The sequence below is a fragment of the Hyla sarda genome, chromosome 10 (assembly GCF_029499605.1).
Source record: "Hyla sarda isolate aHylSar1 chromosome 10, aHylSar1.hap1, whole genome shotgun sequence".
Classification (NCBI taxonomy): Eukaryota; Metazoa; Chordata; class Amphibia; order Anura; family Hylidae; genus Hyla; species Hyla sarda.
The window spans coordinates 121,079,876-121,097,577 of NC_079198.1; the positions used below are offsets into that span (position 1 = coordinate 121,079,876).

The following is a 17,702-nucleotide window of genomic DNA, read 5'->3' on the forward strand; positions in this document are numbered from 1 at the left end:
CCATTTGGAACGGATTACCATCATATGTTGAGGGACCACTGTATAGGGGAACAGTATCTTTCTGTGTATGGTGTGCAGTGTATAGGAGCCATCATAGCTGCTAGTTAAACCCACCAAAAACTGTCTCTAGGACTAAAGAATGCACAAATCGAATTTTTTTAAACATATCTTTTCTTGTATTTGGACAACGACATAAGACGTAAAAACACAAAATACAGTTATTTACAGATCACCGAACCGCGGTGAATAAAATCCATCTGCTCCACCCAGAAGAGACCAGAACACCCGCCACCTCGGTCAATGGCAGCTTGCAGGGGGGGGGGGGGGATGCACATAGGGTGGAGAGGGCTGGACGCCCCGAGTCTAGTGAGATAGAACAAATGGTTGTCTTGGAGTAGTCATGACCCTGCGGCCAGGAGTCACAGAGCACCAGTGATGGGCGACACCAGGAAAACAAAGAAAGGCCCAGATGATCAGGCAGTGTCGGGAGCACCAGGTGAAACCGGGACGGCAGGTGAGGTCACAGGAGTTTTTGGTAGAAGAAGACGATCATCACCACGTTCATGGTGAAGCTCAGAGCCAAGAAGACGCCGGTCAGCGACATCCCACCACAACCTGGGGGTAAAGGAGAAGACATAGGGACTGAATTTGGGGAGGACATCTTGCAGATGTTAAAGGGATTGTCAGGTTTTAGGGTAATAAACTAATGACTAACAAACTGCTCTGTGTAGTTAATGTGTTTGAGCTCACAGAGCATTGTCTAGAATAGATACAATTGTATCCATGTCTCAGCTGAGAGCAGCATTAACTAGATCAACGTTCCCCAACTAGGGCGTCTCCAGCTGTTGCAAAACTACAACTTCCAGCATGCCCAGACAGCCTTTGGCTGTCTGGGCATGATGGGAGTTGTAGTTTTGCAACAGCTGGAGACGCCCTAGTTGGGGAACCCTGAGCCAGATTCAAGTCTTGCAGCCTGTAAATGTAAAACATGAATGTTCTCTTTCACAGATCTCAAGTGAAGATGTTAAAATTAATTTATATCAGAAAAATTATTAATTATATATTATATATATCAAATTATTATTATTTTTTTATGATATTAGAATGTTTTTCTCTTTTACCAACCTAACACGTTGCGGCTAATTGGTACCGCAGTTAATAACCACTTGTGTTTTGGGTGCGAATGACAAATAATGGTAAAAATAGAATTTTTTTTTTTTTTATACCACGGTTATGCAAATTGCTGAAAAATGCTCCATTTTAAGGGTGCGTTCCCACTTGGCATATACGCAGCGTATTTCACGCTGCGCATACGCCCTGTGGGAACGCACCCATACAGCGTTTTCAGTCATCCATGGCAAAAACTGCATGCGATGGGGATTAGCCACAATGTGAACGCAGCCTAAAAACAGAAAACCTTCACATGCACCATTTACAAAGCAGTGGAGTCACATGTGCTGCTTCCCTATAGTATGGGTCTAAAAGGGAATATTTTATAATTTACAAAAACTTATGTATTAGAATAGTGTCCCGTCCCCCCGGCAGCATGTGGCAGAACTACAACTCCCATCATAGATGTATTTTTGCAATAGCTGGATAGCCAGAGGTTTGGCCACACATGATGGTATACAAACTACTATCATGGCTGCAAAAGGCTTTTGTGTACCAATATTGTTCTTGCCCACTTGCAGCTCTCCAGCTGTTGCAAAACTGCCAGGGCACGATGGGAGTTGTAGTTTTGCAACAAATGATCTAAAACAACTCAACATGCATTATAAGGCCAGACCAAGCATGCTCGTATATGTGGAACTGTGAGAAGGGGAAGTTAATGGGACGCCCCACGCCCTGCCCTTTGTAGTGAAACATGCAGGAGTTTTACAGGGTGGATCAAACAGGATGGTGCAAAATTACAGCCTCGGAATAATGAGAACAGAGGGGGAGATTTATCAAAACCGGTCCAGAGGAAAAGTTACTGAATTGCCCATAGCAACCAATCAGATCGCTTCTTTCATTTTGCAGAGGCCTTGTTAAAAAAAAGAAACGATCTGATTGGTTACTATCGGCAACTCAGCAACTTTTCCTCTGGACAGGCTTTGATAAATCTCCCCTATAGTGCTTCTTTTCATGCTAATAAATTTGAACCGTCTATCCAAGGTTTATTTAGAATGTTAAAACTTATATCTTTATTATTTCTTTATTAAAAGTATTAACAATGGTGAGAAAAATAAATGGTGTGCTTTTAAAAAACAGTCATGGAGCAGATTTCCTGGAATATATGTTCCTCTTTGTCTCTATAGTATGATTGGGTAGTCTCCCAATATGGATATTCTGTTTTCCTCCACTCAGGAGTTAAATTCCTGCCTCCAATCCCTACACTAATATTGTTTATTCTCTGGTCCCTAGGCTGCTAATTAAAACGCCATATGTTGGCACCCCCCGACATTTCGCCGGCCGTGAGCGGCTTTCTCAAGGGTCTAGGTGCTAATAGATTATTATTAGCACCTCGACCATTGATAAAGCCGCTCACGGCCGGCGAAATGTCGGGGGTGCCAATATATAGCATTTTAATTAGCAGCCTAGGGACTTTCTAGGACTATGACTCGAAACCTGTTCACTGTCTCTTCCAAAGTTTTTGGGCATCACAACAGATCCCGTTCTTGCACATTCCAATACGCAAAAACATATTTTCTGCTTTGATGGCACTATCTTCGGTCACGCTATGTAAGCTCAGTACAGATTCAACTCTAAAAAATTAAAGGGGTATTCCAGTAAAAAACATTTTTCTATTTTCATATCGACTAGCTCCAGAAAGTTAAAAAGATTTGTAAATTACTTCTATTAAAAAATCTTAAATTCTCTTGAGTTCTTCTTTTCTGCTTTACCACAATGCTCTCTGCTGACACCTCTGTCTGTCTGAGGAACTGTCTTGAGTAGGAGCAAATCCCCATAGCAAACCTCTCCTGCTCTGGACAGTTCCTTAGACAGACAGACAGACAGACAGAGGTGTCAGCAGAGAGCATTGTGATCAGACCAAAAACAACAACTCAACTTCAGCAGCTGATAAGTACTGGTAGGATTAAGATTTTTTTTTTTTTTTTTTAAATAGAAGTAATTTACAAATCTATAATATAGAAGAGTTGGAGAGGCTCTTGTCTAACTACCCACCAATTAAACCCGGGCTACCTAATTAGACACTTATACCCAAGGTGTCAGATTGTAGTTTGTCTGTAGAAATATATATATTGGGGCTCAGGGTTTGAGACAACTGGACAGGTTGTGTTTAAAGTAATATTTCAATTTATTGATTGTATATAATGTGACAATTGAATATTAGATAAAATGTAAATAGCAGCAACTGCGTCTCACAGGGCCCTTGTGTAGGCGCAGCACCAACTATTAAGAACTATAGCATATGTATAGTACAGTATATAAAAATATACTTGTAAAAAATTATAAAAGATATAAAATAAGAATATAGAGACCACCATAAAAATATATATAGAGAGGGATCTGGATGGGAGAGTCTTAGACCATCCTCTATGGTAAATAATCTCCTCTCATAAAAAAGTCCTGCTCATATAGACCACAATACCAGAATCGGTCTATATGAGCAGGACTTTTTTATGAGAGGAGATTATTTACCATAGAGGATGGTCTAAGACTCTCCCATCCAGATCCCTCTCTATATATATGTTTATGGTGGTCTCTATATTCTTATTTTATATCTTTTATAATTTTTTACAAGTATATTTTTATATTTTATATACTGTACTATACATATACTATAGTTCTTAATAGTTGGTGCTGCGCCTACACAAGGGCCCTGTGAGACGCAGTTGCTGCTATTTACATTTTATCTAATATTCAATTGTCACATTATATACAATCAATAAATTGAAATATTACTTTAAACACAACCTGTCCAGTTGTCTCAAACCCTGAGCCCTAATATATATATTTCTACAGATAATTTACAAATCTGTTTAACTTTCTGGAGCCAGTTGATATTGAAAAAAAAACAAATAAATAAAGTTTTTTTTTTTTTTTTACTGGAATACCCCTTTGAAGCGGTGATCGGTTCCCATGGGCAACTAAACCAGTTTTCAGCCTCATTAAATGGGCACGGTCATTAAAACTAATTTTTGCTATTGCACTCCTTATGGTAAATAAAGAGATCTTTTTAATGTATTTTTTTTTATTACGTTTTCTATGTTTTGTTTAAAAAAAAAAAAAAGCTGCCACTAGGTGTCTCCCTACTTGTCCAGAGCACATTCACAGACTTTAGACTCCTGTTGTCCTGGCAGAAGTCCAAAATCAGGAAATGCAGCCTGGAGTGCTGAGGGGTGTGTGTGTGTGTGTGTGCAGCCTTAGCTAATCATAGCTCATCTCACACACTGAACTGCTCTGGGCTGTGTGTAGCAGAGTAAGGGAGGAAGTTCTCCCCTGTATGGCTTCAGATGATGTCACGCCTGCTGGGGAACGCCCGTTCCCTGTCTGTGAATCTGACTGAGCAGAAAATACAGAGCAATATCAAGGTACAAAACTAAAAAATAATAAAAATAAAGGCAGGGGGAGGTTTATCATGATGGGGGCGGGGAACTGGGAGGATTATAAAATTTAACAAGATCTTGAGAGGTACTCTTTACCTACAGGCATTTACCATTTGCACCATCCTTTTTGAATCCCCCCCCCCCCACCCCTGTATACATAAAGAGGTATATAACACGTCCAGGGACCCCTGGGTGGGACGGCAGCGTATACTTGCATTAGCTCGCTCCATTGATAACTGAGCGGCGGATGGGAGAAGCCACTCACTTTTCCACTTGGACGGAGACTCCAGGAACGCTGTGGTAGAGTCCACCTGACAGGAGGAGGAATGAGAGGAGTTCTTCTCAGGCGTGTGATTGCTGGAAACGCTGCCGGCCTCCGCCATAAGCTTCATCGTGTCTGCAAAAAGGCGAAACGAAGTAATGAAGAACCGCAGGAAGCGTTAGTCGGCAGACGGGATGATGGTGAGATTGTTGCATAATAATAATATATGGCAGAGGTTTCCAAACAGCAGTTGCAAAACTACAACCCCCAGCATGCCCGGACAGCCAACGGCTGTCCGGGCATGCTGGGGGTTGTAGTTTTGCAACATATGCAAAAAAAATATGGAAACCGCTGGTATATGGGAAGTGCTGCGCCAGTATCAAGATAACTGTGGGGGGGAAACTATATGGCCCAGATTACGACTCCTCATCCATCTTGTCAAGTCTGCAGGGTCTAAGTTTCTGATAGGTGGAGGTCCTCCATACAAAAACGGGGCATATAGGACTCCTGATCACATGATTAGTGGTGGCCGATGACTACAGGACTGCCAAAGTGTACTGAACTCTGCTATCACAGTCATTTTATAGAGAAAGCAGAGCAGCAGAGCGCACGCCCGACCTCCACAACACTTCATTCACGTGGTGGTGACGGGAGAACCCCGATTCTTGTGATCTATGGAGGACCCCAACCTATCAGGTACTTATCTCTAGAGATGAGCGAACTTACAGTAAATTCGATTCGTCACGAACTTCTCGGCTCGGCAGTTGATGACTTTTCCTGCGTAAATTAGTTCAGCTTTCAGGTGCTCCGGTGGGCTGGAAAAGGTGGATACAGTCCTAGGAGACTCTTTCCTAGGACTGTATCCACCTTTTTCAGCCCACCGGAGCACCTGAAGGCTGAACTAATTTACGCAGGAAAAGTCATCAACTGCCGAGCCGAGAAGTTCGTGACGAATCGAATTAACTGTAAGTTCGCTCATCTCTAATTATCTCCCCTGCCTATGGATATACTGTACATTGTAATCGTGATATAACCCCCCCCCCCCTTTACATTTTGTAATGGTGTATTACCAGTATTCCCATTGCATGCCATTATAGGCACTAGAGTTGAGCGAACTTAAAAGGGGTACTCCCGGGGAAATTTTTTTATTTTATTTTTTAAATCAACTGGTGCCAGAAAGTTAAACAGATTTGTAAATCACTTCTATTAAAAAATCTTAATCCTTCCAGTACTTATTAGCGGCTGTATACTACAGAAGAAATGCTTTTTCTTTTTTGGATTTCTCTGATGTCATGACCACAGTGCTCTCTGCTGACCTCTGCTGTCCATTTTAGGAACTGTCCAGAGCAGGAGAAAAATCCTCATAGCAAACATATGCTGCTCTGAACAGTTCCTAAAACGGACAGCAGAGGTCAGCAGAGAGCACTGTGGTCGTGATGTCAGAGAAATCCAAAAAAGAAAAGCATTTCCTCTGTAGTATACAGCCCATAAAATGTATTGGAAGGATTAAGATTTTTTAATAGAAGTCATTTACAAATCTGTTTAACTTTCTGGCACGAGCTGATTTAAAAAAAAAAATAAATGTTTTCCACGGGAGTACCCCTTTAAAGTAAATTGGCTGGTAGCGAACCTCGCAGATTGACCGTTTATTACTTTAGTCTGTGTAAATTAGTTCAGCTTTCCAAGGGCTCCAGTTGCCTGGAAAAGGTGGATACAGTCCAAGGACTTTCCATCCCGGACTTTTCCAGGCAACCAGAGCCCTTGGAAAGCTGAACTAATTTACGCAGACTAAATTAATCAACAGCCGAGCTGAGAGTTTCGCTACGAGCCAATTTACTGTAAGTTTGCTCAACTCTAATAGGCACCTACCATTTCCGGCTATCCAATAGGATACGATAGATCATTACAAGCCTTCCAGCTAGTACGACATATATACAAGGAGGTTAAATTATTCATATACTTGCCCCAAATAATCAGAAACGCACTTTGCGCAAACTTGGGAGTGATCTCGTGGGAGTAGAGGCTGCTGTCGGGGTGATACACCTCGTCATAGCAGGGGCGGGTCGGAGTCCTGTTCAGCGAGAGGCCCAGTTTTTGTCCTCGCAGGTTAAGGCGAGCGGGACTGATCAATGGACGCCTGTGGAGCAAGGAGCCGCAGCTGGAGGTGGCAGAGCCGGCCACGGAGGGGGTGGGAGATGGCAGAGGCGAAGCTGCGCAGCTTCCAGACAGCAGGGAAAAGTAATCTAAAAAGGACAGAAAGATTGTTTCTATTAATAATGACAAGGTTATTTGTTTCTGGGAAAGCTGGGTGACTGACCACCAATATGGCATCAACTGGTACTAGAAAATTATACAGGTTTGTAAACACATCTATTTAAAAATCTTTATCCTTCCAGTACCTATCAGCTGCTGTATGCTCCAGAGGAAGTTGTGTAGTTCTTTCCAGTCTGACCACAGTGCTCTCTGCTGACACCTCTGTCCGTGTCAGGAACTGTCCAGAGCAGGAGAGGTTTGCTATGGGGATTTGCTCCTGCTTTGAACCTAGGTGTCAGGAGAGAGCAATAAGGTCAGACTGAAAAGAACTACACAACTTCCTCTGGAGCATACAGCAGATGGTAAGTACTGAAAGGATTAAGATTTTTATATTTAAGTATTTAAAGGGGTACTCCGGTAAAAAAATGTTTTTTATTTTAATCAACTGGTGCCAGAACGTTAAAACAGATTTGTAAATAACATATTAAAAAATCTTAACAATTCCAGTACTTAGCTGCTGTATGCTTCACAGGAAGTTCTTTTCTTTTTAGTTTCCTTTCTGTCTGACCACAGTGCTCTCTGCTGACACCTGTCTGTCTCAGGAACTGTTTAGAGCAGGAGAGGATTGCTATAGGGATTTGCTCTTGCTCTGTACAGTTCCTGAGAGGGACAGAGGCGTCAGCAGAGAGCACTGGTCAGACATAAAGGAAATTCAAAAAGAAAAGAACTTCCTGTGAAGCATACAGCAGCTAATAAGTACCAGAACTGTTAACATTTTTTAATAGAAGTAATTTGCAAATCTGTTTAACGTTCTGGCACCAGTTGATTTAAAAAATAAAAAAGTGTTTTCCGAAGTACCCCTTTAACAAACTTTTTTTTATTCTATTTTATTTTTTTTTACCTCCAGAGTACCCCTTTAATCTCAATGCCCCCCCCCCCATTTCATCCCATCCATTCTTACCTGATCCTGGAGACTCCTTAAGCACCGAAGACCGAGAAGCCGGGCGGCTACCACTGAAGAGGTATCCAGAATCTACACAAACACAAGATACATATCAATGAAATTACTATAAAAATAGTGGGAGGCGACTAATCGAGTTGCTCTACTGCTGCATCTGGAAGTCCAAACATTCCAGCAATCCATCTGTGCTTTACATTTTTTCACACTTAAAGCTAGGGGACTGCATTTAAGCAATTCTCTAGCACAGTGTGTCTCCAGCTGTTGCAAACTTACAACTCCCAGAATGCCCGGACAGCCAGCGGCTGGGGTGCTGGGAGTTGTAGTTTTGCACCAGCTGGAGACACACTGTTTGGAAAACCCTGCTCTTGTACAACGTTATTACGAACATTTTAAGTGCAATACGATCGGCTTGTACACACTGTAGGCTGTAGTAAGGATGGCAGCACCGGGGGGGGGGGCCTGAAATACCCAGTAACTGCTATTTATGGAGCATGCCCATCTATACTGGGGTGATGCCACTAATAGCTGCAGACACTTTAAACTCCCAATATGACACAACTATAAAGATCGCTGGAATGGAACAGATCGCAGGGTTATGTCTACAGACATAACATTGTGCAGTGGGTCATGGCGCGGCCACTACATGGTTAACAATCCTTCCTGCTTCTTAAGTGTCCCCGGCACATACCAGGCATTCCATCCAATCTAGCCTCATAACAAGCCCCAGAAGGGCCCCCAAGATGCCCATACCGGAGCTGAGCCGATTACTTAGTAGATGCTAAAGGAGAACTGGAGTTAACCCCCACCCCCCCCGCTACTCGAGAAGTCTCCTGTATGCTCCAATATCAAGGCTGCTGCGATTAAACCTGTATCCCCCTCAAGCTGTTGCAAAACTACATCTCCCAGCATGCCCGGACATGTAGCTGCACGCTTGTGCACGGAATCTACTGGTATTGTCGCCGGTCAACCATGGGATATAGCAAAAGGAAAAGTCCAGCACTGCAGCATGCAATCCAAATGTCTTTGCTTTATTTGAATGTGTTCATACAGGATACAAACAGGAGATAAGAACTCTGACGCGTTTCGTGCTGTCAGCGCTTAGTCATAGAATTCTATGAATAAGGGCTGACAGCGCGAAACGCGTCAAAAGAATTCTTATCTCCTGCATGAACACATTCAAATTAAGCAAACAGGAGATAAAACTCTTCTGACACGTTTTGGGCTGTCAGCACTTCGTCATAGAATTCTATGACTAAAGGCTGACAGCGCGAAACGCGTCAGAACAGTTCTTATCTCCTGTTTGTATCCTGTATGAACATGTTCAAATAAAGCAAAGGCATTTGGATTGCATGCTAGACTTTTCCTTTTGATGTATTATATACTGTATATATCTGTAGTATAATTTTACAGCACCCAAAAAGTGTGCACTAGATTATATTGTATATATTTGGGACTGGCCATGGTGGCTCACGTGGTACACCTCAGACTTGAAGTCCATCAACCTTCCCATTTGGACATCATTTGCACACAGCATGCACTACGTCACCCAGTGAATCAATGGGTGAAGGGGTCAAAATTGGGAAGAAAAAAAAAAGGTTGTACACAGAAGGCTAACTCATGAAAGGGGGCCTCAAAATTTTTCCCAATAGACAACATTTGGGGGAGGGGGAGAATGGGAATGTTTGGTAGAATGAGCGGACAAGCGGGAATTCAACTGAAGTCCTGTAGTAGAGACATCTACGGAGAGACAACGCGATGTCTGTGTCCTGTATGTATGGCTGCCTATGTCTTTAGTATTAGGGTGCGATCACACTGCTGAACGACCGCTGAATCTACGCTCGCGGAATTCAACGAGCCGAGATTCATCCTGGCAGCAGGACCCCGCGGCATTGCGCCGTCTCCATTGACTGCTATGCAGTGCTCGCGGAATTCCGCACAAAGAATGAACATGTTCATTCTCTGTGCGGAACAATTTCAGCGGTGGAATTTTCTGCCGCTGAAATAGCTCAGTGTGAACGGGTAACGTGGAAACCCATTCACAATGATGTAAAAGTTCACCGCGGGAATTGCGTAGTGTGAACGCACCCTTATAAGGCAAGCGCGCTTTAGGCTCATCTATAGAGATTCATTGTATACTGCCCATATCAGTGGTTTCCGAACGGTGGACCTCCAGCTGTTGCAAAACTACAACTCCCAGCATGCCCGGACAGCCGTTGGCTGTCCGGGCATGCTGGAAGTTGTAGTTTTGCAACAGCAGAAGGTTCGCAGTTCGACCATTCATCTATATAATGAATAGCCACTCCCGCACCAATTGATCTATAGTAATCACTTACCTGCCCGTGCCAGGGAAGGGATGGTGCCAAGAGACAGGGCTCTGTTCAGACGTCCGGGCAGAGAAGAGGGTGAAGCCTTGCGTTCAGCGCGATAGGCCGGATGGCTCAGCAGGTGCAGGAGACCCGGCGGGGTGGATAGCAATGGAGTGGGCTGGTCTGGAAGAACTATACTGCTGTTCATGTGTCCGTACGAAGATACAGAGTCCCCGGAGAGATATCTAAAAAGGAAGGAAGGAGGACGCTCAACAAAAAGGGGACAGCAAGAGCGCTGCAGGTTTCCTTTAAGGGTCTATTCACACGTACAGTATCCTGAGCACACTTTATGCCGTGTTCAGTCATTTCCTTTACACTGATCTCTAATAAATATGCGCAGGATACCGTACGTGTGAATACACCCCAAAAAGGGATTTAAAAAAATCTTTTAATGGAGGGATGAGGGTTAATATAAGTAGCGTAGACAGTTCCTAAAATAAATACATTTTAACTTCCTCCAAGTTTTTTATTTTTTTTTGCTTGACCGTGAATGGAAATTATCTTGTTCCCATAAACTATAATAATAATAAATAAAAATGTAGCAATCGGGTTTAGGGTGATTAATTCAAGAGGTATTTTACTGGAGTAATTGCTCTTTAATTCTCCGCTTAGAAATAATTAACTTCCGCTTTGCCATTGACTTCAATGTATTTTACTCTGCACCGTTCACACTGCGTAAATTCCGCTCGCGGAATTCCGTTTCGCTAGAAGAAAGAACATTGGTAAAAAGGTTTCCGCTTGAAATAGTTTACGCATGGAAATTTCGTACGAAAAAAAAAATTTAAATAAAAAAGGGAAATGCCAAATGGTGGTTGTAGTCCGGCAAAAAAAAAAAATAAAAAAAAATAAATAAAAAAAATAAATAAAAAAAATAAAGTTTCCTTCTATATTCCACGCAGAAAATCCGTACGAAATTCTGCGTTAAGTCCGTGTTAAATTCTTTTAAATTAAAAAAGTTAATTTTAATATAAGTAAAAAGATTGTTGAGCCTGGGTGGAGGTGCTGCAAAACCTCAGCTGTGAGAAGTATCAGGTCAGGATGGGTAACGTTCATACAGGCATTCTGCTGGACCGGAAATTGTCCGCCGCGGGAAATCAGGACCCCGCCGAAGGAATGAACATTCCTTCAGCGGAATTCTGCATTGCGGTCAATGGTGATGACACATGTCCATGGGGCGACATTTCATAAACCTGTGTAAAGAAAGAGTGGTGCAGTTGCCCAAAGCAATCAGATTTCTTCTTTCATGTTTAAAAAGGCCTCTTAAAGGGGTACTCCGGTGAAATTATTATTTTATTTGTTTTAAATCAACTGGTGCCAGAAAGTTAAACAGATTTGCAAATTACTTCTAGTAAAAAAGTCTTAATCCTTCCAGTACTTATTAGCTGCTGAATACTACAGAGGAAATTATTTTCTTTTTGGATCACAGTGCTCTCTGCAAACATCTCTGGCCATTTTAAGAACTGTCCATAGTAGGAGAAAATCCACATAGCAAACATATATGCTGCTCTGGACAGTTCCTAAAATGAACAGAGATGTCAGCAGAGAGCACTGTGCGTGTGATGTCAGCGGAGAGCTCTGTGTTCCAAAATGAAAATAATTTCCTCTGCAGTATTCAGCAGCTAACAAGTATTGGAAGGATTAAAAGGGGTATTCCAGGAAAAAAAAAAACTTTTCTTTTAATATCAACTGGCTCCAGATTTGTAAATTACTTCTATTAAAAAAAATCTTAATCCTTCCAATAATTATCAGCTGCTGAAGTTGAGTTGTTCTTTTCTGTCTGGCAACAGTGCTCTCTGCTGACATCTCTGTCTGTCTCGGGAACTGCACAGAGTAGAAGAGGTTTGCTATGGGGATTTGCTTCTACTCTGGACAGTTCCCGAGACACGTGTCATCAGAGAGGAGAACCAAAAAAGTAGGACTTCCTTGGCGCCTATTCCCCAAACATGAATTCCAGCCGATAGTAGTTCATTAAAACATCTGGCCTTTATTGGTACAGAAGAAGGGTGCAACACATTGGTTTCGAACCCGGACCGGGTTCTTCATCAGGCAGTGGTTGTTACAAGAGCATATTCCTGCTCGTTTAACCTCTTAAGGACGCAGGGCGTATGGATACGCCCTGCATCTCGAGTCCTTAAGGACGCAGGGCGTATCCATACGCCCGTGGGAATTCCGGCCCCCACCGCTAGCCGGTTGGGGACCGGAGCCGGATGCCTGCTGAAATCGTTCAGCAGGCATCCCCGCATATCGCCCAGGGATCTGCGGCGATTCCGGGTCAATCGGGTCTCCAGTGACCCGATGACCCGGAATTACTAGCTGTTCGGGGCCGTCTCTGACGGCCCCGAACAGCCAGAGCCTGCAGGGGTGAGGTGGCACTGATGCCACCTCACGATCGCCCTGATTCGTCGGCCGGATTACCGGCCGACCAATCAGGGCGCCTGCTGCGGGCGTCACTCCCGCACCCGCTCCGCCCCTCTTCCGGAGGGCGTGAGCGGGTGCGGGAAGACGACCCCCGGTGCTGGGGACCCCGATCCCCGGCGTCCATGTTGGGATCGGGGCCCCAGGAGCAGCGGCGGCGGCGAGGGACTTTCCTGCGATGGAGCAGCAGCAGGAGGTGAGTTACAGCCTCCTGCTGTTGCTTAGCAACAGCTCCCAGCATGCAAAAAGGGCATGCTGGGAGCTGTAGTTATGCAACAGCAGGAGGCAGACCACCACAACTCCCAGCATTCCCTTATGGGCATGCTGGGACTTATGGTTTTGCAACAGCTGGAGGCACATTCTTTCTATGGAAAAGTGTACCTTCAGCTGTTGTATAACTACAACTCCCAGCTTGCACAAACAGCTAAAGTGCATGCTGGGAGTTGTAGTGGTGCATCTGCTGGTTGCATAACTACAACTCCCAGCATGCCCGTTGGCTGTCGGTGACTGCTGAGAGTTGTAGTTTTGCAACAGCTGAAGGCACACTGGTTGTGAAACTTAGAGGTTTTTTTTTTTACCTAACTCAGTGTTTCACGACCAGTGTGCCTCCAGCTGTTGCAAACTACAACTCCCAGCAGTCACCTTACACCATGCACCGTACATGCTGGGAGTTGTAGTTTTGCAACAGCTGGAGGCACACTGGTTTTGAAAGACTGAGTAAGGTCACAAACTCCGTGACACATAACCAGTGTGCCTACAGCTGTTGCAAAACTAAAACTCTCAGCATGTACAGTCTGTCAGCGCATGCTGGGAGTTGTAGTTTTGCAACAGCTGGATGTCCCCCCCAATGTGAACGTACAGGGTACACTCACATGGGCGGAGGATTACAGTAGGTATCGGGCTGCAAGTTTGAGCTGCAGCAAATTTTCTGCAACAGCTCAAACTGCCAGCGAGAAACTACTGTGAACCCCGCCCGTGCGACTGTACCCTAAAAACACTACACTACACTAACACAAAACATAAAATAAAAAGTAAAAAACACTACATATACACATACCCCTACACAGCCCCCCTCCCCTCCCCTCCCCAATAAAAATGAAAAACATCTGGTACGCCATGGTTTCCAAAACGGAGCCTCCAGCTGTTGCAAAACAACAACTCCCAGTATTGTCGGACAGCCGTTGACTGTCCAGGCATGCTGGGAGTTTTGCAACAGCTGGAGGCACCCTGTTTGGGAATCACTGGCGTAGAATACCCCTATGTCCACCCCTATGCAATCCCTAATTTAGGCCTCAAATGCGTATGGCGCTCTCATTTTGGAGCCCTGTCGTATTTCAAGGCAACAGTTAAGGGTCACATATGGGGTATCGCCGTACTCAGGAGAAATTGGGCTTCAAATTTTGGGGGGTATTTTCTGCTTTTACCCTTTTTAAAAATGTAAAGTTTTTGGGAAAAGCATTTTAGGTAAATTTTTTTTAATTTTTTTTACATATGCAATAGTCGTGAAACGCCTGTGGGGTATTAAGGTTCACTTAACCTCTTGTTACATTCCCAGAGGGCTCTAGTTTCCAAAATGGTATGCCATGTGGGTATTTTTTGCGGTCCTGGCACCATAGGGGCTTCCTAAATGCGGCATGCCCCCAGAGCAAAATTTGCTTTCAAAAAGCCAAATGAGACTCCTTCTCTTCTGAGACCTGTAGTGCGCCAACAGAGCACTTTTCACCCCCATATGGGGTGTTTTCTGAATCGGGAGAAATTGGGCTTCAAATTTTGGGGGGTATTTTCTGCTTTAACCCTTTGTATAAATGTAAATTTTTTGGGAAACCAAGCATTTTAGGTAAATTTTTTTATTTTTTTTTTACATATGCAAAAGTCGTGAAACACCTGTAGGGTATTAAGGTTCACTTTACCCCTTGTTACGTTCCCCGAGGGGTCTAGTTTCCAAAATGGTATGCCATGTGTTTTTTTTTTGCTGTCCTGGCACCATAGGGGCTTCCTAAATGCAGCATGCCCCCAGAGCAAAATTTCCTTCAAAAAAGCCAAATGTGACTCCTTCTCTTCTGAGACCTGTAGTGCGCCAGCAGAGCACTTTTCACCCCCATATGGGGTGTTTTCTGAATCGGGAGAAATTGGGCTTCAAATTTTGGGGTGTATTTTCTGCTATTACCCTTTTTAAAAATGTTAAACTTTAGGGAAACCAAGCATTTTAAGTAAAAAAATATATTTTTTTTTTTACATATGCAAAAGTCGTGAATCACCTGTGGGGTATTAAGGTTCACATTACCCCTTGTTACGTTCCCCGAGGGGTCTAGTTTCCAAAATGGTATGCCATGTGGTTTTTTTTGCTGTTCTGGCACCATAGGGGCTTCCTAAAGGTGACATGCCCCCCAAAAACCATTTGACGCTCCTTCCCTTCTGAGCCCTCTACTGCGCCCGCCGAACACTTTACATAGACATATGAGGTATGTGCTTACTCGAGAGAAATTGGGTTTCAAATACAAGTAAAAATTTTCTCCTTTTAACCCCTTGCAAAAATTCAAAAATTGGGTCTACAAGAACATGCGAGTGTAAAAAATGAAGATTGTGAATTTTCTCCTTCACTTTGCTGCTATTCCTGTGAAACCCGTAAAGGGTTAAAACGCTTACTGAATGTCATTTTGAATACTTTCGGGGGTGCAGTTTTTATAATGGGGTCATTTATGGGGTATTTCTAATATGAAGACCCTTCAAATCCACTTCAAACCTGAACTGGTCCCTGAAAAAAAGAGAGTTTCAAAATTTTGCAAAAAATTGGAAAATTGCTGCGGAACTTTGAAGCCCTCTGGTGTCTTCCAAAAGTAAAAACTCATCAATTTTATGATGCAAATATAAAGTAGACATATTGTATATGTGAATAAAAAAAAAATTATTTTGAATATCCATTTTCCTTACAAGCAGAGAGCTTCAAAGTTAGAAAAATGCAAAATTTTCAAATTTTTCATCAAATTTTGGGATTTTTCACCAAGAAAGGATGCAAGTTACCAAAAAATTTTACCACTACGTTAAAGTAGAATATGTCACGAAAAAACAATCTCGGAATCGGAATGATAACTAAAAGCATTCCAGAGTTATTAATGTTTAAAGTGACAGTGGTCAGATTTGCAAAAAATGGCCGAGTCCTTAAGGTGAAAAAGGGCTCAGTCCATAAGGGGTTAAATATGCACATGTGGACCGGCACAAAACTGCTGCCGGGTCACGGTAATTAAGACACTTTGGAAAAAAAAAAAATTTGCCGGGGTAACTCCAAAGAAATACCCTCAACATGCAGCACAGGGCTGCATGTTGAGGGTATTTCTTTGGAGTTACCCCGGCAATTATTTTTTTTTCCCCCCAAAGTGTGTTAATTACCGTGACCCGGCAGCAGTTCTGTCCTACTTTTTTGGTTCTCCTCTCACTATTGTTGCACCACCACCTGGAGGTCACGGTGAAGGACACCCAGGCTGCTGCCCGTACTTTCAACTACAAACCCCAGCGAGTCTACAAGCTCATCAAGGTGTTGTGCCCTCAGCACAACGCTACACGGTAAGGTGCAAAAGACACGCTCACACGTCAACCCACCTTGTGATTCTCCACTAGGAGCGCATCTCTTTATTTATATATATCTCCTTTAGGTGTCATCAGAGAGCACTTAAGACAGAAAAGAACAACAACTTCAGAAGCTCATAAGTACTGAAAGGATTAAGATTTTTTTAATAGAAGTAATTGACAAATCTGTTTAACTTTCTGGCACCAGTTGATTTATATATAAAAAAAAAATAAATAAAAAAATAAATAAAAGTTTTCCAGCGGAGTACCCCTTAAAAAGATAAAATTAGCTGATTACTTGATAGGTTGCTATGGGCAACTGCATCTTTGGCTGTCCGGGCATGCTGGGAGCTGTGGTTTTGCAACAGCTGGGGGCACCCTTGTTGGGAAACCCTGCCCTAATCCGATAAATAGCAGCTGCCCTACAGTGTCCGCCCCGCACCTGTCTTGAGCAGCTGACCCTCTCCGACAAAAAGCACAAGGCCCTTTATACCCAGCACTGGTGGTGGGCAGCTGTATGGCCACATACACACGCAGCGCTGGCATAGAGAATGGGCACTTATGTCGTCGCATACAACTGCTGCTCCAATAAACAAGACCACTTTAATGTGTAAAACCTGCCGAGCAAATGTGCTAGAGACTAATGTCTCCAAACAACTAAAAAGGGATGGCGACAATACCATCGGAGGGCGGCAATTCACTCAAAACATATGCGCCCGAAGGGTGAAACAATTACCTTAGTTACATACGATAGCTGAAGATTGAGACGTTTCAACAAAATGCGCCAATTTCCACCCAGATTAAAAATACAACAACCATGAGGACAATGGTCGTCCGTTAACATTGAACTTAAAAGGGGTTATCAACTGGCTCCAGAAAGTTAAACAGATTTGCAAATTACTTCTATTAAAAAAAATATATATATATATATCTTAATCCTTTCAGTACTTATGAGCTGCTGAAGTCGAGTTGTTCTTTTCTGTCTAAGTGCTCTCTGATGCAGTTCCCGAGACAAGCAGAGATGTCAGCAAAGAGCACTGTTGCCAGACAGAACAACTCAACTTCAGCAGCTGATAATTATTGAAAGGATTAAGATTGTTTTTAATAGAAGTAATTTGCTAATCTGTTTAACTTTCTGGAGCCAGTTGATATATATATATATATATATAAAAAAAAGTTTTTTCCTGGATAACCCCTTTAATTATATATTAAAAAGGACTAATGCACACAGCATGGCGCCTATATGGCGACACACACACACAGCCCTTATAGGTGTATATCATGGGCCTATAGAAGTGTTTCCCAACCAGGGTGCCTCCAGCTGTTGCTAA

General features: G+C 43.1%; 1 protein-coding gene across 3 annotated transcripts in view; it reads right to left on the reverse strand.

Moving 5' to 3' along the window:
• The window catches only part of TMEM201 (transmembrane protein 201), a 42,798-nt gene continuing 25,096 nt past the window's right edge, over positions 1 to 17,702 (reverse strand). The window contains exons 7-11 of one of the 3 annotated variants that reach the window (XM_056543050.1): positions 10,360 to 10,577; positions 8,027 to 8,098; positions 6,777 to 7,055; positions 4,766 to 4,947; positions 1 to 615 (exon numbers count right to left, since the gene is read on the reverse strand). In XM_056543050.1, coding sequence (XP_056399025.1) covers positions 595 to 615; positions 4,766 to 4,947; positions 6,777 to 7,055; positions 8,027 to 8,098; positions 10,360 to 10,577 — 772 coding nt within the window. In that variant the 3' untranslated portion in view covers positions 1 to 594. The remainder of the gene's footprint in view (positions 616 to 4,765; positions 4,948 to 6,776; positions 7,056 to 8,026; positions 8,099 to 10,359; positions 10,578 to 17,702) is intronic. The other 2 variants (XM_056543048.1, XM_056543049.1) reach the window with 2 other exon arrangements.